The sequence below is a fragment of the Salmo trutta genome, chromosome 28 (assembly GCF_901001165.1).
Source record: "Salmo trutta chromosome 28, fSalTru1.1, whole genome shotgun sequence".
Taxonomy (NCBI): Eukaryota; Metazoa; Chordata; class Actinopteri; order Salmoniformes; family Salmonidae; genus Salmo; species Salmo trutta.
In genome coordinates, this window is record NC_042984.1 from 26,406,740 (window position 1) to 26,429,551 (window position 22,812).

Genomic DNA, 22,812 nt, shown 5'->3' on the forward strand with positions numbered 1-22,812 from the left:
GTTGTGTTGTGACAAGGTAGGGGTGGTATACAGATCATAGCCCTATTTGGTAAAAGACCAAGTCCATATTATGGCAAGAACAGCTCAAATAAGCAAAGAGAAACGACAGTCCATCATTACTTTAAGACATGAAGGTCAGACAATCTGGAAAATGTCAAGAACTTTTAAAGTTTCTTCAAGGGCAGTCGCTAAAACCTTCAAGCGCTATGATGAAACTGGCTCTCATGAGGACTGCCACAGGAAAGGAAGACCCAGAGTTACCTCTGCTGCAGAGAATATGTTAATTAGAGATACCAACCTCAGAAATTGCATTCCAAATAAATGCTTTACGGAGTTCAAGCAACAGACACATCTCAACATCAACTGTTCAGAGGAGACTGCGTGAATCAGGCCTTCATGGTTGAATTGCTGCAAAGAAACCTCTACTAAAGGACACCAATAAGAAGAAGAGACTTGCTTGGGACAAAAAACACAAGCAATGGACATTAGACCGGTGGAAATCTGTCCTTTGGTCTGATGAGTCCAAATTGGCGATTTTTGGTCCCTAACGCTGTGTCTTTGTGAGACGCAGAGCAGGTGAACGAATGATCTCCACATGTGTGGTTCCCACCATGAAGCATGGAGGAGGAGGTGTGATGGTGTAGGGGTGTTTAGCTGGTGACACTGTCAGTGATTTATTTAGAATTCAAGGCACACTTAACCAGCATGGCAACCACAGCATTCTGCAGCGATACGCCATTCCATCTGGTTTAGCGGGACAATTATTTATTTCTTTAACCTTTATTTAACTAGGTAAGTCAGTTAAGAACAAATTCTTATTTACAATAATGGCCTACCCCGGCCAAACCCAGACGACGCTGGGCCAATTGTGCGCCGCCCTATGGGACTCCCAATCACAGCCGGATGTGATTCAGCCTGGATTCGAACCAGGGACTGTAGTGACGCCTCTTGCACTGAGATGCAGTGCCTTAGACCGCTGTGCCACTCAGGAGCCCACTCGGAAGCCCTATCATTTGTTTTTCAACAGGATAATGACCCAAAACACACCTCCAGTCTGTGTAAGGGCTATTTGACAAATAAGAAGACTGAGGGAGTGCTACATCAGGTGACCTGGCCTCCACAATCACCCGACCTCAACCCAATTGAGTGGTTTGATGAGTTGGACCGCAGCGTGAAGGAAATGCAGCCAACAAGTGCTCAGCATTTATGGAAACGCCTTCAAGACTGTTGGGAAAGCATTCCAGGTGAAGCTGGTAGAGAATGCCAAGAGTGTGCAAAGCTGTCATCATTGGTGGCTACTTTGAAGAATCTCAAATATAAGATATATTTTTATTTGTTTAGCACATTTTTGCTTACTACATGATTCCATAAGTGTTATTTCATAGTTGTGATGTCTTCACTATTATTATACAATGTAGAAAATAGTAAAATGAGTAGGTGTGTCCAAACCTTTGACTAGTACTGTAAGTATTCAGACCCTTTACTCAGTACTTTGTTGAAGCACCTCTGGCCGTGATTACAGCTTCAAGTGTTCTTGGGTATGACGCAACAAGCTTGGCACACCTGTATTTGGGGAGTTTCTCCCATTCCTCTCTGCAGATCCTCTCAAGCACTGTCAGGTTGGATGGGGAGCGTCGCTGCACAGCTATGTTCAGGTCTTTCCAGAGATGTTTGATCGAGTTCAAGTCCGGGCTCTGGCTGGGCCACTCAAGGACATTCAGAGACTTGTCCCGAAGCCACTCCTGCGGTGTCTTGGCTGTGTGCTTAGGGTTGTTGTCCTGTTGCAAGGTGAACCTTCGCCCCAGTATGAGATCCTGAGCGCCCAGGAGCAGGTTTTCATCAAGGATCTAACTGTACATCTTTGTACATTTGTTCTGTACATCTTTGCCTCGATCCTGACTGGTCTCTCAGTCCCTGCCATTGAAAAACATCCCCACAGCATGATGCTACCACCACCACTGCTTCACCGTAGGGATGGTGCCAGGTTTCCTCCAGAAGTGACACTTGGCATTCAGGCCAAAGAGTTCAATCTTGGTTTCATCAGACCAGAGAATCTTGTTTCTCATGGTCTGAGAGACTTTAGCTGCCTTTTGACAAATTCCAAGTGGGATGCCATGTGACATTTTACTGAGGAGTGGCTTCCATCTGGCCACTCTACCATAAAGGCCTGATTGGTGGAGAGATGGTTGTCCTTCTGGAACGGTCTCCCATCTCCACAGAGGAATTAAAAACAACTATTGAAAACCTTTTGCTCCTGAATGTCATTTTGAAGACTGCTGGGATTTTAAATCTTGCATTATTCAAATAATACTTATTGCAATTGTACATAATGCATTGTTTGGAAAAGGAACAACAAAGAAAGAAACAATAAAATTGTTTCTTGGAATGGCGATACTATGAGGAACAAGCATGGCAACAACGGAAGCCCGAGAGGCAGCGCCCCAAAACATTTAGGGGGGGGGCACACGGGGAGATTTGCGAAGTCGAGGTTGAGACCTGAGCCAACTCCCCGTGCTTCCGTGGAGTGCGAGTGACCGAGCAAGCACCGTGTTATGCGGTGATGCGCACTGTGTCGCCAGTGCGCACTCACAGCCCGGTGCGCTCGGTGCAAGCTCCACACAATTGCCGTGCTAGAGTTGGCAGTCAGCCAGGAAGAAGTGTGCCAGCTCAGCATTCCTGGTCTCCAGTGCGTCTCTTCAGCCCAGGTTATCCTGCTCCAGCTCTACGCACGGTACCCCCCGTTCACCAGCACAAACCAGTTCGTCCTGTGCCAGTGCTCCGCCTTTGCTGGGCAAAAATAAACATCCAGCCAGGACGGGGTGTGCCAGCCCTAAGCTCCAGACCTCCAGTGAGCCTCCACGGCCCAGTATACCCTGTGCCTGCTCTGCGCACCAAGTCTCCTGTGCGTCTCCCCAGTCCAGTGAGACCGGTTCCAGCTCCACGTAGGAAGCCTCCAGTGATGATCCATGGCACGAAGCCTCCAGTGATGATCCAGCCTGTAGTGATGATCCATGGCACGAAGCCTCCAGTGATAATCCATGGTCCGTAGCCTCCAGTGATAATCCATGGCACAAAGCCTGTAGGGATGATCCATGGCACGAAGCCTCCAGTGATGATCCATGGCCCGGAGCCTGTAGTGATGATCCATGGCATGAAGCCTGTAGGGATGATCCATGGCCCGGAGTCTGTAGGGATGATCCATGGCACGAAGCCTCCAGTGATGATCCATGGCCCGGAGCCTGTAGGGATGATCCATGGCACGAAGCCTGTAGGGATGATCCATGGCACGAAGCCTGTAGGGATGATCCATGGCCCGGAGCCTCCAGCGACGATCCATGGCACGGAGCCTCCAGCGACGCTCCCCAGTCCGGAGCCTCCAGCGACGCTCCCCAGTCCGGAGCCTCCTGAGACGGCCCGCAGCCCGGTACCTCCTGAGACGGCCCCGCAGCCCGGTACCTCCTGAGACGGCCCCGCAGCCCGGAACCTCCTGAGACGGCCCGCAGCCCCGAGTCTTCAGCGGCGGTCGGCAGTTCAGAGCCTCAGGCGATGATCCACGGTCTGGTTCCTCCGGCGACACAGAAGCGGGGGGATCAGCGGGCGGTGTGGGGGCTATGCCCTGAACCAGAGCTGCCACCAAGTATAGATGCCCACCCGGACCCTCCCCTATAGGTTCAGGTTTGCGGCCGGGAGTCCACACCTTTGGGAGAGGTACTGTCACCCCCTGACCTGAGAGAGATTTCTATTTTGTTAGGTCAGGGTGTGGGGTGGGCATTCTATGTTTTGTATTTCTTTGTGTTGGGCCGAGTATGGTTCCTAATCAGAGGCAGCTGTCTATCGTTGTCTCTGATTAGGAATCATACTTAGGCAGCCTTTTCGCACCTGTGTTTTGTGGGTAGTTGTTTTCTGTTTTGTATTCGTTACCTGACGGAACTGTTTGGCTTTTCGGTTTGTTTCTTTGTTATAGTGTTTCATTGTTTAATAAATATAATGAACACTTACCACACTGCGCTTTGGTCCCCTCTCTACGACAGCCATAACACTACAAGACATTACAGGTTGTTTCTCTGGTCCCGTTGATATGCACTGTCCATTCATCATAATCAGATCACTCCTGTCCTTCTCCCCAGAACAAGTTGCCTTCTAATGCTAAACTACATGAATTATAGAGGTAGCTATGCAGCCAGCGAATTCCCCATTAATAAAACATAGCCCACACAGGAGTAGGGTGAAGAAGAGGGAAGAGGAGGAAGGAAGTTATTGAGTCCATGACCTTCACCTACTGGAATCTGACTTGCACTTGGTCTCTTCATTTACACAACAAATTACATAATTTATTTATTTTAAATCATTTAAATGTCCAATCCAAAATATAACAAATGTGAATTGAGATCTGCCGGTCTGTAACATAGGCCACTGCAATTGCAAGTTATCCTCTGCCATAACATGGAATTGCCTGATTGCATATTCAGAATCTAAATAGAGATTAATTAAGATCAACCTGTGAAATGAGCTGAGTTGCTGGGCCTCTTTCATGCCATAAATGTGATCGACTGACTAGCTAATGTTTATTCATTAAACAGCAGCGCACCTCCCATAAGCCTGACTTGACATTGTGAAACCCATTGAATTAGGACTTTGGAATACTAGAATGGACATGAACTATCTGATGACGATACAAAAGGTCAGCCATTTTGGTAAAGAACTTGGCCAGCCATGGTCAGCCAGTGATGTGCTAAAATATTGTGTAAGAATATCTGCACATTATGTTTATTAGCTAGCTAGTCAGGCAGTATTAGTTGAATGATTCCATACATTTTTCTAATTAACTGTCAATATGCCAATGTTCCATTCAAATAATGCAGTCCATCCACAGCCATACACTGGCTGATATCAGTTGATGATAGGACTTAGACAAGTTGTGACAGCCCCTCCCTGCTCTGTCTACTGGGTTTTGATGCGCTTACTTCCTGCAGGAGATTGGTGGGCGGAGTAGGAGAGGTGGGTGGAGCTGGGAGGGTCATCAGTGCTGATGGGGCACACCTGTGAAAGCTCAGCTGTGGCATAAAGCCACTGTTTCTCTATTCAGCAAGAGATTCCTCTCTCCATGCATATCGTTGGTTGGTTGGTTGGTTGGTTGGTTGGTTGGTTGGTTGGTTGGTTGGTTGGTTGGGGTTGGCAGTTGACACCTAATTTACTGACCGTCATGCCTCATGTGATTATTGTTGTGAGTGTTTACTTTATTTATGGTAATAATTTCGTTTTGTTATTCCTTTACTCAGTGTGTGGTTTTCCATTGTTACAATCTTGAGCCAGGTTGTAACAAAGTTGTAAATGCAACAAATGAGCTACTGATATTGTAACACAGCTTTCCAAGAAAACAAACACTGAGATGTCTCTGGTCTGTTTACATATATTTTAGAGGCTATTTATATAGAACATTGGTAGGCTATAAAATGTATGTATAATTATTTGACTACTTTGGGGTGACTATTTTTATTACACAATTTCTGATATACAGAATGACTTGCCTTTTATTTTTGTGAATAAGTAAAAGCAGGAAATGCATCACCTATGCCCCTACTGCCATTCATTCCAATTAGACTGGTTTGGATTTCTCCCTGATTAAAATGGCTGACATGATCATACCATTCTGGAACTTTGAGGGTTTATGGCATAGCCCTTTTAATAATTAAATAGGATCTAAGGTGAAACAATTGTAGCGATTGTGGGTGAGAAATAGGACAGTAAATTCATTTGAAAAATGCATTCCTAATTGAGACTTGAAGGAAATTCAAGTGTTCAAGTTAGCCTAGGTTGTAAAGCTTAATTAGATAACTCACTACAGACCCGGGTTCGATCCCGGGCTGTATCACAACGGGCTGTGATCGGGAGTCCCATAGGGCTCAATTGGCCCAGTGTTGTCTGGGGTTTGGGAGGGTTTGGCTGGGTTAGGCTGTCATTGTAAATAATAATTTCACAACTGACTTGCCTAGTTAAAAAGGTTAAATACTTGTTTTGTTTTTTAATCTAATGATGACCTATTGTTGCTCTCTATTGATAGAGAAGATGGAGAGGAACTTAGCATGTGAACTTACTCTTATGTGCAACTTGGTAAATATATGGGTAAAATCCCAAATTATTTTGAAGAACAATACAGTATTTGTTTTGATTTAATTAAAGATATTTCATGATAATTCACAATAGACTAGCTTGGGAATAGGACACACAGCATTCTACAAGTAACAGAATGTCCTAAACATGAAAGGAACAATACAGTGTTTAGTATAACCAGAAAAATGTCAACAAACTTTTAAAAGACTAAATATCATTAATTAATTGAAATTAAATCCATTAATTGAAAATTGCCCAATATTTTCAGATTTTTGGGGAAATTGAATTTAGTTCACATACTGATGTGTTAGTTACAGCATGTGAACACTATACAAACCATTTTCAAAACCTTATGCATATTCATCTTACAGGTCATGTGATTGCATTTGAGTTAAAATTCAGAAGGCCTTTGGGGCTTGGCTGGCCTAGGTTGTTTTCACCTTCTTGGTCTGGAAACTCTGACACAGGATCTTCTTGGCACTGTGTCATTATTGATGGCCATTGTGAATGATACATGAGGCAGAATTTGAAATGGTTCAACCCCACTTTCTTGCAGAAAGCAAGAATCCCCTCTGGCTGGAAATTAATTGTTACCGATAATGGTTTACCACACTGTATTTTTAGAAGTGTGTTTAATTTGCACAGCAGCATGTCCCGGCCGGAGAGAGTTGATGACAAATAGAATTAGAACGTACATACAGTGTCTATGGTTAACCTTTGATACTCCTAGACTGTACGGATGAGAGATCTATATGCTTTCAGAAACCTCCGGAACCAGAACCTAAAAATGGAAAACAATCAAATAATGACACATATGCTATGATTTGTTTCACACAGACTTTTACACAATGTGTAGGTATTTGCTAACACTAACTTTTGGACTGATTTCTGCTTAAAGCCACTCACATTTGCTGATTACCTTTTTTTAAAGGATGCCTGTTCTGTTGTGTGTATCAGGGGTTGGCATAAGTGTTATGTTCAATTACATTACACACAATCAAAAATTTATTTTGGGGTACAATCAGGATTGAAGATGTCAAAAGTTGGATATGAATTGAATCTGACCCACTGGAATGATGAATAAGGATGTAACTTACCCTGGGTCCATGAGTTGAATGGCTGGATGCCTCCAGAAGGACCTGTCAGTGTCAATGAATACAGAATATTCAGTTACATTTATTGTCTTGGAGTTACAGTGGTGATGTTAGTACAGTTACCAACATAGACAATATCATGATATCTAAAATTCATTTCAATAAACAGTCATCTTACCAGCGCAGGTAACTCCTGCATCTTCATAGTGGACACAGTTATGGTTCCCCAGTCCACTGTGGGGACACTGCAGCAAAGAGTCTTCAGAGCCAGAACAAGCCAGGTCATCCAGAGAGATAGAGCCACTTCCTTCTCCAAACTCTGCAGATCTAAAGGCCTCTTGAGCTTCTCCACAGCCCAACTCTCTGCACACCACCTGGGCATCCCTCAGATCCCACCAATCATCACACACTGTAACCCACTGGCCAGAGTGGAACACCTCCACTCTACCAGAGCAGTTGTCGGTGCCGTTGACCAGACGCACTCTGGAAGTGCCATCTGTAAAATACAAGAAAAACTGTGAAGATGAACAGATAATGGGATTGTTGTTGAGTTGAAAACTTTGTAGATGGAATATGAAGAGAATATATTACCGTAGGTCCATGTGGAGTTTTGCTGGATGTTCTCTGTAGGACCTGTAAAAAAAACAAAAGGTACCTGTCTGAACTCCATTTACTACGTTTTCTGATTAGAAATGAGGTGCTTCCCTGGTTGGATTAATTACAATACAAAACATTTTAATGAACAATTATGAGGTTAACATATGTTTGATGAATTCTGCATGGGTATTGCAAGGAAACAAATACAGACCCTCAATACATATGTTGATAAATGAGGCCCAAAATTGGCAGTGGGATTTATTCCAAAACTTTTATTTTGACAATGTCCATAAGAAAATGGATTGCAAATATGAATTTAGAGTTAACAGTGTAAATGTGACGCACACAATTCATCACAAACTGATTTTGGTGTACAATAAGTGTTGATGACTCACATAAATTGGATATACATTGAATGTGACCCACTAGAATATTGAATAAGAGTTTAACTTACCCTGGGTCCATGATGCGGTAAATGGCTGGATGCTTCCAGTAGGACCAGTCAATTAATTTCAGTTACATTCATCAGATTGGAGTTAGTGTGACACTAGTACTGTTCGACAATCTTGACAATCAATCCATCTAAGATGTATCTTACCTGTGCAAGTAACTCCTGCATCTTCATAGTGGACACAGTTATGGTTCCCCAGTCCACTGTGGGGACACTGCAGCAAAGAGTCTTCAGAGCCAGAACAAGCCAGGTCATCCAGAGAGATAGAGCCACTTCCTTCTCCAAACTCTGCAGATCTAAAGGCCTCTTGAGCTTCTCCACAGCCCAACTCTCTGCACACCACCTGGGCATCCCTCAGGTCCCACCAATCATCACACACTGTACCCCACTGGCCAGAGTGGAACACCTCCACTCTACCAGAGCAGTTGTCGGTGCCGTTGACCAGACGCACTCTGGATGTGCCATCTGTAAAATACAAGAACAACTGTGAAGATGAACAGATAATGGGATTGTTGTTGAGTTGAAAACTTTGTAGATGGAATATGAAGAGAATATATTACCGTAGGTCCATGTGGAGTTTTGCTGGATGTTCTCTGTAGGACCTGTAAAAAAAAGATACAGTACCTGTCTGAACTCCATTTAATACGTTTTGTGATTTATTCAAATAAAAACATTTTAACGATCAATTACGAGGTGTACATATGTTTCATGAATTTTGCATGGGTATTGCAAGGAACAAATACAGGCCCTCTATGCACATGTTGATAAACAAGATCCAAAATTGGCAGTGGGATTTATGCCCATGAGAAATTGTTTTGTTAATATGAATTCAAATCAAATCAAGTGAAATTGTTATTGTCACATGCCGAATGAATTAGGGGGCGTACTCGGTCCTCCTTTTCCTGTTGTCCACAATCATCTCCTTTGTCTTAATCATGTTGAGGGAGAGGTTGTTGTCCTTGCACCACACGGTCAAGTCTCTGACCTCCTCTCTATAGGCTGTCTCGTCGCTGTCGGTGATCAGGCCTACCACTGTTGCGTCATCAGCAAACTTAATGATGGTGTTGGAGTCGTGCCTGGCCATGCAGTCATGAGTGAACAGGGAGTACAGGAGGGGACTGAGCACGCACCCCTGAGTTGCCCCCGTGTTGAGGATCAGCGTGGCGGATGTGTTGTTACCGACCCTTACCACCTGGGGGCGGCCCGTCAAGAAGTCCAGGATCCAGTTGCAGAGGTAGGTGTTTAGTCCCAGGATCTTTAGCTTAGTGATGAACTTTGAGGGCACTATGGTGTTGAACGCTGAGCTGTAGTCAATGAATAGCATTCCCACATAGGTGTTCCTTTTGTCCAGGTGGGAAAGGGCAGTGTGGAGTGCAATAGAGATTTTCTCATCTGTAGATCTGTTGGTGCGGTATGCAAATTGGTGTGGGTCTAGGGTTTCTGAGATATTGGTGTTGATGTGAACCATGACCAGCCTTTCAAAGCATTTCATGGCTACAGACGTGAGTGCTACGGGTCGGTAGTCATTTAGGCAGGTTACCTTAGTGTTGGGCACAGGGACTATGGTGGTCTGCTTGAAACATGTTGGTATTACAGACTCAGACAGGGAGAGGTTGAAATTGTCAGTGAAGATGAACAGATAATGGGATTGTTGTTGAGTTGAAAACTTTGTAGATGGAATATGAAGAGAATTTATTACCGTAGGTCCATGTGGAGTTTTGCTGGATGTTCTCTGTAGGACCTGTAAAAAAAACAAAAGGTACCTGTCTGAACTCTATTTACTACGTTTTCTGATTAGAAATGAGGTGCTTCCCTGGTTGGATTAATTACAATACAAAACATTTTAATGAACAATTACAAGGTTAACATATGTTTGATGAATTCTGCATGGGTATTGCAAGGAAACAAATACAGGCCCTCAATACATATGTTGATAAATGAGGCCCAAAATTGGCAGTGGGATTTATTCCAAAACTTTTATTTTGACAATGTCCATGAGAAAATGGATTGCAAATATTAATTTAGAGTTAACAGTGTAAATGTGACGCACACAATTAATCACAAACTGATTTTGGTGTACAATAAGTGTTGATGACTCACATAAATTGGATTTCCATTGAATGTGACCCACTAGAATATTGAATAAGAGTTTAACTGTAACAACTGCCGTGAGAGAGAGTGGACCAAAACGCAGCGGAGTTAGTGTTCATCATATTTAATTAAGAAAGAACACTATATAAACAAAACAAGAAAAACCGACAGCCAAACAGTCCTGTCAGGTGAAACACAATGACAGAAACAAATCCCCCACAAAACCCAAAGGAAAAACCTGCTCCTTATGTGTGACACCCAATCAACAACAACGAACTTCAGCTGTGCCTGATTGGGAGTCACACACGGTCCAAAACAAAGAAATACAAAAAACCTAGAAAAAGAACATAGAACGCCCACCCAATGTAACACCCTGGCCTAACCAAAATAAAGAACAAAAAACCCCTCTCTATGGCCAGGGCGTTACAGTACCCCCCCCCCCCCAAGGTGCGGACTCCGGCCGCAAAACCTGACACTGAAGGGGAGGGTCCGGGTGGGCCTTCTTACGGCGGCGGCTCAGGTGCGGGACGTGGCCTCTGCCCCACCCTTGGCGTCGCCCTCTTAGGTGGCGCACCTGGCCGCGCCGAAGGTTTGGTGGGCGACCCTGACTTCGCCCGGCTGGCAGGCGACCCTTGTTGCGTCCCGGCTGGCGGGCGACCCTTGTTGCGCCCGGCTGGCGGACGACCCTGGCTGCGCCCGGCTGGCGGGCGACCCTGGCTGCGCCCGGCTGGCGGGCGGCGATGGCAGATCCGGCACGGCGGGCGGCGATGGCAGATCCGGCACGGCGGGCCACTCTGGCAGCTCCGGGCAGACGGGCCACTCTGGCAGCTCCGGGCAGACGGGCCACTCTGGCAGCTCCGGGCAGACGGGCCACTCTGGCAGCTCCGGGCAGACGGGCCACTCTGGCAGCTCCGGGCTGGCGAGACTCACTGGAGGCCTAGTCCTGGGAGGTGGCACAGGACGGACAAGGATGGAGAGACCCACTGGTGGCCTGGTCCTAGGAGGAGGCACAGGACTGACCAGGATGGGGAGACCCACTGGAGGCCTGGTCCGTGGAGCAGGCACAGGACAGACCAGGATGGGGAGACCCACTGGAGGCCTGGTCCGAGGAGGAGGCACACGCTTAACCAAGATGGGGAAACCCACTGGAGGACTGGTCCGAGGAGGAGGCACGGGCTTGACCAGGATGGGAAGACATGCAGGAGGCCTGGTTCTGGGCGTAGGCACAGGACACGCAGGGCTGGGAAGACATGCAGGAGGCCTGTTTCTGGGCGCAGGCACAGTCTTCAACAGACGGCCAGCACGCACCTCAGGACGAGTATGGAGAACTGACTCAGGTGACATCAATTCACTGACACGCTCCGTAGGACGAATGCCGTGCCTTATGCACCAAACCACCATCTCTCTCTCCTCCAATCTCCCCATCAACTCCTTCACCGTCTCTGCTTCACACCCTTCGCTCACCTCCAACATCAACCCGACTGGCTCTGGTTCCGACCTCGGCACCGCCGACTGTCCCGTGTGCCCCCCCAAAAAAAATCTTGGGGCTGCCTCTCGTGCCTGTTGCGCTCGCTCTCCTCATACCATCGCCTCTCCGCTCTCGCCACTTCAATCTCCCACTGCAGGAGGCGATACTCCCCAGCCTGAGTCCATGGTCCCTCTCCGTCCAGCATTTGTTCCAACGTCCACGACTCCAGATAGCTTCTCTCCATTTATTTCCTCCGCTGCTTAGTCCGTTTCTTGGTGGGGGATTCTGTAACGGCTGTCGTCGCAAGAAAACCAAGATGCAGCGGAGGTTGTGGATTCATTATAAATATTTAATAAAATGAACCACTACAAACAAAACATCAAACAGCAACGATAGTTAACAGTCCTGTCTGGTCAAAAACGAACGAGACAGAAAACAAACCCCCCACAAAACCCAAAGGAAAAACCTGCTCCTTATGTGTGACTCCCAATCAACAACAACGAACTTCAGCTGTGCCTGATTGGGAGTCACACACGGCCCAAAACAAAGAAATACAAAAAACCTAGAAAAAGAACATAGAACGCCCACCCAATGTAACACCCTGGCCTAACCAAAATAAAGAACAAAAAAACCCTCTCTATGGCCAGGGCGTTACATTAACTTACCCTGGGTCCATGATGCGGTAAATGGCTGGACGCTTCCAGTAGGACCAGTCAATTAATTTCAGTTACATTCATCAGATTGCAGTTAGTGTGACACTAGTACTGTTCGACAATCTTGACAATCAATCCATCTAAGATGTATCTTACCTGTGCAAGTAACTCCTGCATCTTCATAGTGGACACAGTTATGGTTCCCCAGTCCACTGTGGGGACACTGCAGCAAAGAGTCTTCAGAGCCAGAACAAGCCAGGTCATCCAGAGAGATAGAGCCACTTCCTTCTCCAAACTCTGCAGATCTAAAGGCCTCTTGAGCTTCTCCACAGCCCAACTCTCTGCACACCACCTGGGCATCCCTCAGATCCCACCAATCATCACACACTGTACCCCACTGGCCAGAGTGGAACACCTCCACTCTACCAGAGCAGTTGTCGGTGCCGTTGACCAGACGCGCTCTGGAAGTGCCATCTGTAAAATACAAGAACAACTGTGAAGATGAACAGATAATGGGATTGTTGTTGAGTTGAAAACTTTGTAGATGGAATATGAAGAGAATATATTACCGTAGGTCCATGTGGAGTTTTGCTGGATGTTCTCTGTAGGACCTGTAAAAAAAAGATACAGTACCTGTCTGAACTCCATTTAATACGTTTTGTGATTTATTCAAATAAAAACATTTTAACGATCAATTACGAGGTGTACATATGTTTCATGAATTTTGCATGGGTATTGCAAGGAACAAATACAGGCCCTCTATGCACATGTTGATAAACAAGATCCAAAATTGGCAGTGGGATTTATGCCCATGAGAAATTGTTTTGTTAATATGAATTCAAATCAAATCAAGTGAAATTGTTATTGTCACATGCCGAATGAATTAGGGGGCGTACTCGGTCCTCCTTTTCCTGTTGTCCACAATCATCTCCTTTGTCTTAATCATGTTGAGGGAGAGGTTGTTGTCCTTGCACCACACGGTCAAGTCTCTGACCTCCTCTCTATAGGCTGTCTCGTCGCTGTCGGTGATCAGGCCTACCACTGTTGCGTCATCAGCAAACTTAATGATGGTGTTGGAGTCGTGCCTGGCCGTGCAGTCATGAGTGAACAGGGAGTACAGGAGGGGACTGAGCACGCACCCCTGAGTTGCCCCCGTGTTGAGGATCAGCGTGGCGGATGTGTTGTTACCGACCCTTACCACCTGGGGGCGGCCCGTCAAGAAGTCCAGGATCCAGTTGCAGAGGTAGGTGTTTAGTCCCAGGATCTTTAGCTTAGTGATGAACTTTGAGGGCACTATGGTGTTGAACGCTGAGCTGTAGTCAATGAATAGCATTCCCACATAGGTGTTCCTTTTGTCCAGGTGGGAAAGGGCAGTGTGGAGTGCAATAGAGATTTTCTCATCTGTAGATCTGTTGGTGCGGTATGCAAATTGGTGTGGGTCTAGGGTTTCTGAGATATTGGTGTTGATGTGAACCATGACCAGCCTTTCAAAGCATTTCATGGCTACAGACGTGAGTGCTACGGGTCGGTAGTCATTTAGGCAGGTTACCTTAGTGTTGGGCACAGGGACTATGGTGGTCTGCTTGAAACATGTTGGTATTACAGACTCAGACAGGGAGAGGTTGAAATTGTCAGTGAAGACACTTGCCAGTTGGTCAGCGCATGCTCTGAGTACACATCCTGGTAATCCATCTGGCCCAGCGGGCTTGTGAATGTTGACCTGTTTAAAGGTCTTACTCACATCGGCTGCAGAGAGCGTGATCACACAGTCGTCCGGAACAGCTGATGCTCTCATATATGTTTCAGTGTTACTTGCCTCGAAGCGAGCATAGAAGTTATTTAGCTCGTCTGGTGGGCTCTTGTCACTGGGCAGCTCTCGGCTGTGCTTCCCTTTGTAGCCTGTAATAGTTTGCAAGCCCTGCCACATCCGACGAGCGTCGTAGCCGGTGTAGTATGATTTGATCTTATTCCTGTATTGACGCTTTGCCTGTTTGATGGTTCGTCGTAGGGCATAGCAGGATTTCTTAGAAGCTTCCAGGTTAGAGTCCTGCTCCTTGAAAGCGGCAGCTCTACCCTTTAGCTCAGTGCGAATGCTGCCTGTAATCCATGGCTTCTGGTTGGGGTATGTACGTATAGTCACTGTGGTGATGACGTCCTCGATGCACTTATTGATAAAGCCAGTGCCTGATGTGGTGTACTCCTCAATGCCATCGGAAGAATCCCAGAACATATTCCAGTCTGTGCTAGCAAAACAGTCCTGACCAAGTCACTGGTGCGTCCTGCTTTAATTTTGCTTGTAAGCAGGAATCAGGAGGATAGAGTTATGGACAGATTTGCCAAATGGAGGGCGAGGGAGAGCTTTGTACGCGTCTCTGTGAGTGGAGTAAAGGTGGTCTATAATTGTTTTCCCTCTGGCTGCACATTTAACATGCTGATAGAAATTAGGTAAAACTGATTAAAGTTTCCCTGCATTAAAGTCCCCGGCCACTAGGAGCGCCGGCTCTGGATGAGCATTTTCCTGTTTGCTTACGGCGGAATACAGCTCATTGAGTGCAGTTTTAGTGCCAGCCTCGGCCTGTGGTGGTATGTAGACAGCTACAAAAAATACAGATGAAAACTCTCTAGGTAGATAGTGTGGTCTACAGCTTATCATGAGATATTCCACCTCAGGCGAGCAAAACCTTGAGACTTCCTTAGATATCGTGCACCAGCTGTTGTTTACATAAATGCATAGGCCCCCGCCCCGTGTCTTACCAGAGGCTGCTGTTCTGTTCTGCCGATAGAGTTTATAACCCGCCAGCTGTATGTTCTTAATGTCGTCGGTCAGCCATGACTCGGTGAAACATAAGAAATACAGTTTTTAATGTCTGTTGGTAGGATATACATGCTTTCAGTTCGTCCCATTTATTTTCCAGCGATTGAACGTTAGCTAGCAGAACAGAAGGCAAGGGTAGATTAGCCACTCGTTGCTTGATCCTCACAAGGCATCCCGATCTCTTTTTGCAAAACCTACATTTCCTTTTCTATCAAATCATGGGGATCTGGGCCTGGCGTCAGTAGTATATCCCTCGCGTCCGACTCATTGAAGAAGAACTCCTCGTCCAACTTGAGGTGAGTAATCCCAGTTCTGATTTCTAGAAGCTCTTTTCAGTCATTAGAGATGGGAGCAGCAACATTATGTACAAAATAAGTTACGAACAACGCGAAAAGACAAACAAAATAGCATGGTTGGTTAAGAGCCGATAAGATGGCAGCCCTACCCTCTGGCACCATCTTCCTTTAGAGTTAACAATGTAAATGTGATGCACACAATTAATCACAAACTGATTTTGGTGTACAATACGTTTTGATGACTCACATTAAATGGATATAAATTGAATGTGACCCACTAGAATATTGAATAAGAGTTTAACTTACCCTGGGTCCATGATGCGGTAAATGGCTGTATACATTTTACATTGGTTTTGCATATATCATAGTTCTATAAAAGCAAAGGCAAAAGACGGCAACCTTGCCTGGTTCCTCTGCTCTGAAGGAATTATTTTGATAGGACATCATTAGTGAATGTGGCATTTGTTTTTTCATGAATGGTTTTGATCCAGTTAATAAAGTAAACCCCATATTAGATTGATCCAATATTGCAAAAAGAAAGTAAGAAGGTCCACACTGAGTTAAATGGCTGGATATCTCCAGAAGGACCTGTCATAGAATTAGGTTTTTCATCTAGTTTGGTGTTACAGTGACACTAGTACTGTTAACAACATAGACAATATCATGATGTCTGAACTTCATTCCACCAAACATGTATCTTATCAGTGTAGGTCTTCATAGTGGGAACAGTTTTGGATCCCCAGTCCACTGTGGGGACACTGCAGCAAAGAGTCTTCAGAGCCAGAACAGGCATCCATCTGATCCCAGGCATCATCACACACTGTACCCCATTTGCCAGAGTGGAACACCTTCACTCTACCAGAGCAGTTGTTGGAGCCGTTGACTATACGCACTTCAAAGATGCCATCTTCATGGTAAAGGTAACACATATATTTACTTGTCTTTGACTATATTTACATGCACACAATACTAAGATTAATATAATAGTTTGATTAAAATGTTTAGATGCTTTGCAAGAAGAATGATCACCGTTACAATCTGGTTTATATGGACACATCTGACGGGACTTTGGAAAATGCAGAAAATCACCAATCAAAATAAAAGTTCCATCACTGTGACCGTATTATTTTTGGGAAGCCTATTTGATCTGAGTTTGGACATATAAACTATTTCTAAGATGCATACTTTCATATTTTCCAAACTTACTTTACTCGTGCCAAAGAGCGAGGCTGGTGCTGCTCATGACAGCATATGCACAGATGAAATAACCCGCAGGTACCCTGACAACCCTATTTTCCCCAACCTTTCTTACCTGCACAGATGACTCCTGCATCCTCATTATGGTCACAGTTGTGTACCCCTGGTTCACTTCCGCTGCAGTCTTGTAATGATCTCTCTGTGCCCTCACACGACACATCGTCCAGAGTGATGGGTCCTGAGCCCTGACCAAAACAGGCTCTACCTGGGGCTTCCTGGGCCATCCCACAGCTCAGTGCTTGACACACCACCTGGGCATCCCTCAGATCCCAGTCATCATCACACACTGTACCCCACTGGCCAGAGTGGAACACCTCCACTCTACCAGAGCAGTTGTTGGAGCCACCGGCCAAGCGAATTGAAGGTCCAGCTTTGATTGGTAAATAATCTGTTTTAATGTTAACAAATTGACACATCAGGCTGTGGAGATTATTGTGTAGTGTGCAGACAAATGAATGTACTCATTCTGGTGTGAACCTGCAATCCATAGGGAGGAACATGAAAAGCAAAGAGTTGTTGCATATACTGTATGTTACCTTGATAAGCGTTATTAATAAATAAAGCTAACTGTGCCTTAAATTTGCTGAAATTTGTAGTGGCTGTTTAGATAAAACTCAACCGAGGATTACAGTTTCGCCCATAAACTACTTTCAGGGTCAGGAACCATCTAACAGTTAAATACGGAACTTCCCCTTTAATCTCACCTGAGCAGACCACACTCGCATCCTCAGGATGCATGCAGTTATGCTGACCTATTGCCTCAGAGGGGCAGTCAAAGAGAGTGCGTTCTGTGCCAACACAGGCTATGTTGTCCAGCAGAATGGGAATGCCAACTCCCATACCAAACCAGGCCTGTCCAGGGGCATCCATAGCCCACCCACAGCTGAGCTGTCTGCAGACCACGTCAGCGTCGCTCACGTCCCAGTCATCATCACACACCGTACCCCACTGCCCCCCATAATACACTTCCACCCTCCCTGAACACCGATTAGGACCATCCACCAGCCGGATCAACGGGCCATCATCTGGGACCACTGGAGAGAAGAGTACATTATTTTAGGTGGTCTCAAGGCTTGGTTCCTCAGTGCAGTATATGTTTGCTTTGTAAGGACCACTCATATTGTCAATTTGAATATAGTTTTATGGAATTTATCTTACTGTTTCTATCTGGGTCCTCTTGTTCTTGAATTGGATGTGAGGAAAATATTAAATAATCAAACGGTGTGTGAGATACTGTGAAAAACAGGTATTCAATTCTCCTTAATTAATCTCAACATTAACTATTTTATTCAATTGTGCTTACTGCATTTGTAGGCTTAGACTTACCCGTCATGCAAGTTACACTGGCATCTTCATCATGGCCACAGTTATGGTTTCCTATCCCTCCTGAGTTGCATTCCAGTAAAGATCCCTCACTTCCCATGCATGCCACATCGTCCAATAGGATTGAGCCACTCCCCTCACCAAAGTGAGCCTGTTGAGGAGCCTCTGTGGCTGGTCCACAGCTCAGCTCCCTACATACAACTTGGGCATCTAGGAGACCCCAATTATCATCACAGACTGTCCCCCAACTCCCATCATGGTAGACCTCCACCCTTCCAGAGCAGTGATTGGGACCATCAACTAAGCGCACTGCCAAGCCAGCTGTTAAAAGGAAGGGAAAGTGAGAAACACATTACGGGCACTGACTTTCACATTACAGGCATTGACTTTTTGTTTTTCAAATACGTATTATGACTCGTTCTGCAACTGAAACATAAAGTAAGGAATCCTTTTTTTATTACTCACAATGAGATTCTGAAGGGGATTGACCTGAGAGATGGAGAGAGAGAAGGGGGGGTAGACAGCGAGAGAGAAAAATGGTAGCATTACACAAGCCCCTAGTTGAAGTTGGTAGTTTAGATGCATCTTTATAGCAAATTCAACCACTCACCTGACTGACCTTCACATATCACTCCTGCATCCTCAGAGTGTACACAGTTGTGTGACCCCAGTCCATCTGAGCTGCAGCTAAGCAGTGACTCTTCATTCCCAGAACATTCCACATCATCTAGCCAGATCTCCCCCTTACCCCAGCCAAAGTAGGCCTGGTGCAGGGCCTTCTGGGCTGCCCCACAGCCCAGTGCCCTACACACTACCTTGGCATCCAGCAGGTCCCAGTTGTCATCACACACTGTACCCCACTGGCCTGCATAGTACACCTCCACCCTGCCAGAGCAGTTGTATGGGCCATCCACTAAACGTACTCCTCCAGGACTGACTGAGGCAGATAGAAAATAATTGTTTAGTTAAGTCCCACGTTAAGGGCTCTATTCAATCTGTATCGCTGAAGCATTACAGATTGCGCACTAGAAATGTAAAGATAATTTCCGATTCAGCCGACAGTTGCAGCGTTTACAGTAAATGCAGTCTCAGCTAACGCGGAAACATTACCTTTAAATTTCAATCACGCTATAATACTGAACTACCACAATACAGATTGAATAGAGCCCTATTTAGACACTTTGAGTATTTATATGATAGTCACACAAAGAGGTACTTTAACTACAGTGTATGACTGACATCATGTAATTAAAAATATTTATAGAGATTAAACTTGCCAACAAACTCAATAACAGAACTTATTAGAAGTCTATGGTCTCAGGGCTTCATTATTATACTTACGTCTGTCTAGAACTCGAGATGCTCCTTCATTGGAGCAAACAACTACATGAGAGGAACATGATGATAAAACATACAATAAGGTAAAGACGTTATATTTTATAGCCATGTCAAAAGTTATGTGTGTGTGAGAGTTGATAGGAGGTGGACACGGATGTATTTCAGTCCTTATTTGCTATTAGTTAACAGATTAATTGGAAAACAAATTAGACCAGGATATTAGTAGTCATATACTTCACAGTGCTGTTTCTGAACTTTCGCAAATCAATATGGCATTTATACAATGAAAATGTTAGTGAGCAGAGTCACCATTGTGGATTAACTCAATAATATTAAATAAATAATGATTTGCAGAGAACCTTGCACAAAACTACTATATGAAATCCTAGAGCCCTGTGTAGTACACAAAATATGAATTGTGTTTTAAGTATTTTGTAAAACACACTATTTGTTAACATGGGACAAACATTTTCATAAATAGTTAACATAAATATTAATGCATGGTATTGTTAAAATACAATTTGCTCACCTGCAATCACAAATGCTAGGTACCACTTGCGCTTGGGTGTAAGATTCATGATCAAAGTTGAGAATGTCATGTTTGAGCCTTTTTATAGCCCAGTTTTGTTACCTTTTGTTGTGTGTCACCTGATTTCTCCAAAGAGGAAAACCGATATCTAACAAAAGGTGGCATTTATGTATCACTGAATACATATTACATAACACCAGTGAAGACTACTATTTGAAAAGAAAGCACATAAAGGAATCTTCTCTGGGAATAAGAGTAACCCACCGTTTATCAAAACAGAATACAAGCTTTCTGTGCTGGTTGCTCTATTGATTTTAGGCTCTGATTAAAGGAGAGCTCAACAATGAGGGGACAGAATTTAACAGCTAAATGAAAGTTGTCGGGTTATTTAATAGCACGTGAGAATATCAGGCATGGGCTGACACCAGCTCCGTGATAGAAAGTATTTTTAGAAAATAGAATGTATGTATTTTGGGTAGTAGTTGTTTCAGAACCATATTAAAATGTTCCAGGTGCTTTCCTCTTCCCACTTTCAATTCCCTGGGGGGTAGGCCTGTTTCATGATAGGTAGTGGGATGGGGTCAATTTTAACACGCTAACTTAGAAACAAAACATATCCTGGTTAGTTGTAATTTTGCCCATGTAAACTAAACGACTAGGACATTATGATACAACTCAGGATTTGCTGGTTCACTTAGTGGGTTTAGCCTCTGACCAGTTTCCCAGTGACTTTGACAAGTTTGCTCATCTCACATAGTAAACATTCAAAGATTTTGACAGAATTATTGTTCTGTGGTAAACTCTCCATATAAATGTATGTAATAATGTGATGTATGCCCCTCTCGTATTCAAAATGTTAACCTTAGACAACATTCATTTAGCTCATTACAAACTCCAAGGAAATAGTCATTTCAGTGTGATGCATCAGTGTATCAATGGGTTACAACTATAGGACACTTTCTATTCACTAAGGACCAAATCTTAAATTGGGATATAGGCACATACATTATGTAAATGAGAGACTAAAGCAGGAACAATGTGTGTGGATTTGGCCTAGAAGACATGACCACAATACTAGAAATCCCCTTTAGAGGTCATACAACTGCTAATGCTCTTGCTATTGGTTTTCACACAATATTTAGGCCTAATTATAATGAATGCATATGCTTGTAAATCTCATATCTTGCACTTTTAAAGAGCATTGTCCTTGGGTTATGAGAGGCTCAATCAGTGTGAATGAATTTAGCATAATCCCTTCTGCATAATCAGTTTTTGAAGCAGGCATTGAATTTCAGAACACATGCTTCAGAAGAGGCACCCGTTCTCTCACTCCGCTATAGCACAAACCACGTCAGAAATCTAGGTCAAAGTTAATTTGTACTTTTCTTGCGGTGTGCTAAATTGCAGTGTATATGTTTGTTGTAGTAGTCTCTGAAAACCCTCGATAAGCAGAAAGAAATGCATGCACCCACGGAGAAGCAGAAAGAAATGCATGCACCCACGGAGAAGTGAAGAAACAGCCACTGCCAGGCGTTTATTTTCCATCGCCTTGGAAATATTCAAACCATTTTTACGAAGTGCTTTCATAACCAAAGGGGTTCTTTGGGGCCACTTACAAGGTACTCATCATATCTCCAGACTCAACGTAAATTGTGACGTGGAAGAAACGTTGATTGAACATGTTTTTGCTCAGTGGGATGTTTTTTCCCAAAATGTTATGTCTTATCATCCGTTGAATGATAATGGAAAGGACAAGAAATTAACATTTTAAAAATGAATAGATTTGGTAGATTTTTTTCTCATTATTTTGACCTCCCACATTACAATCTGAAGAAGTGTAAACTATAACTTGCCTAGTTAAATAAAGGTTAAATAAAAATAAAAAATAAAAACAATAACATAGCATATTAGCTAGAAAGGTAACTCCAAACTAGGGCTGTGACGATTATGGAATTTAGGGTAACGATTAACGTTAATTGTCATGCAAATCGCACAGTTATTATCATAATTGTCATTTATGTTTATGTTTTTTGTTGTTGTTGCTTGTAATGCATCATAATGCATCTTTGAAAGACATGAACTGCACACCTAATGTGAATAACACTACGGCACACCTAATGTGAATAACACTACGCCACACCTAATGTGAATAACACTACGCCACACCTATTGTGAATAACACTACGGCACACCTATTGTGAATAACACTACGGCACACCTAATGTGAATAACACTACGGCACACCTATTGTGAATAACACTACGGCACACCTAATGTGAATAACACTACGGCACACCTAATGTGAACCAACTTGGGTCTCAGAGCATTTCGTATTATTCTGTACTTTAATCTGAGACACTCCATTTAATATTATATTGTTATATTTCGAATGGTATGTATTTCTTTGTGGATGTCCGTCACCCATTTCGTATTGTATGTTACGAATTACAATTCGTAGTATATTATGTATAATAGCTAGGTGGCTAACGTTAGCAAAACTAGGGGGTTACGGTTAAGTTTTGGAGTTATGTTAAGTTTAGGGGAAGGGTTAGCTAAAATGTTTAAGGTTAGAGGAAAGGTCAGCTAATATGCTAAGTAGTTACAAAGTATCTAAAAAGTAGTAAGTAGTTGTTAATTTGCTAAAATGCTAAAGCTGTCCGTGATGACATTCGAACTCGGACCTCTGAAATAAAATGATGGCCCTCCCTTCAGCAAAATATATTTTACCAAAACCCTCGATGAACACTTGAAAAAGTAACCTCCAATATACCCAAAATAATCATTAAAAC

At 44.1% G+C, this 22,812-nt stretch overlaps 1 protein-coding gene across 1 annotated transcript; it reads right to left on the bottom strand.

Annotated features, from left to right (window-relative positions):
* Nucleotides 1–6,154: 6,154 nt before the first annotated feature.
* On the bottom strand, nt 6,155–20,072 carry LOC115166361 (deleted in malignant brain tumors 1 protein). The gene is made up of 17 exons (XM_029720275.1): nt 20,024–20,072; nt 19,498–19,539; nt 18,767–19,093; nt 18,622–18,645; nt 18,160–18,477; nt 17,992–18,015; nt 17,538–17,867; nt 16,889–17,221; nt 13,035–13,076; nt 12,622–12,939; nt 9,953–9,994; nt 8,814–8,855; nt 8,401–8,718; nt 7,797–7,838; nt 7,384–7,701; nt 7,209–7,250; nt 6,155–6,892 (listed from the first exon to the last, which is right to left on the bottom strand). Exons 1-17 carry the CDS (start codon nt 20,070–20,072, stop codon nt 6,870–6,872), a joined length of 2,634 nt encoding a protein of 877 aa, XP_029576135.1. The 3' UTR covers nt 6,155–6,869.
* Nucleotides 20,073–22,812: the final 2,740 nt, after the last annotated feature.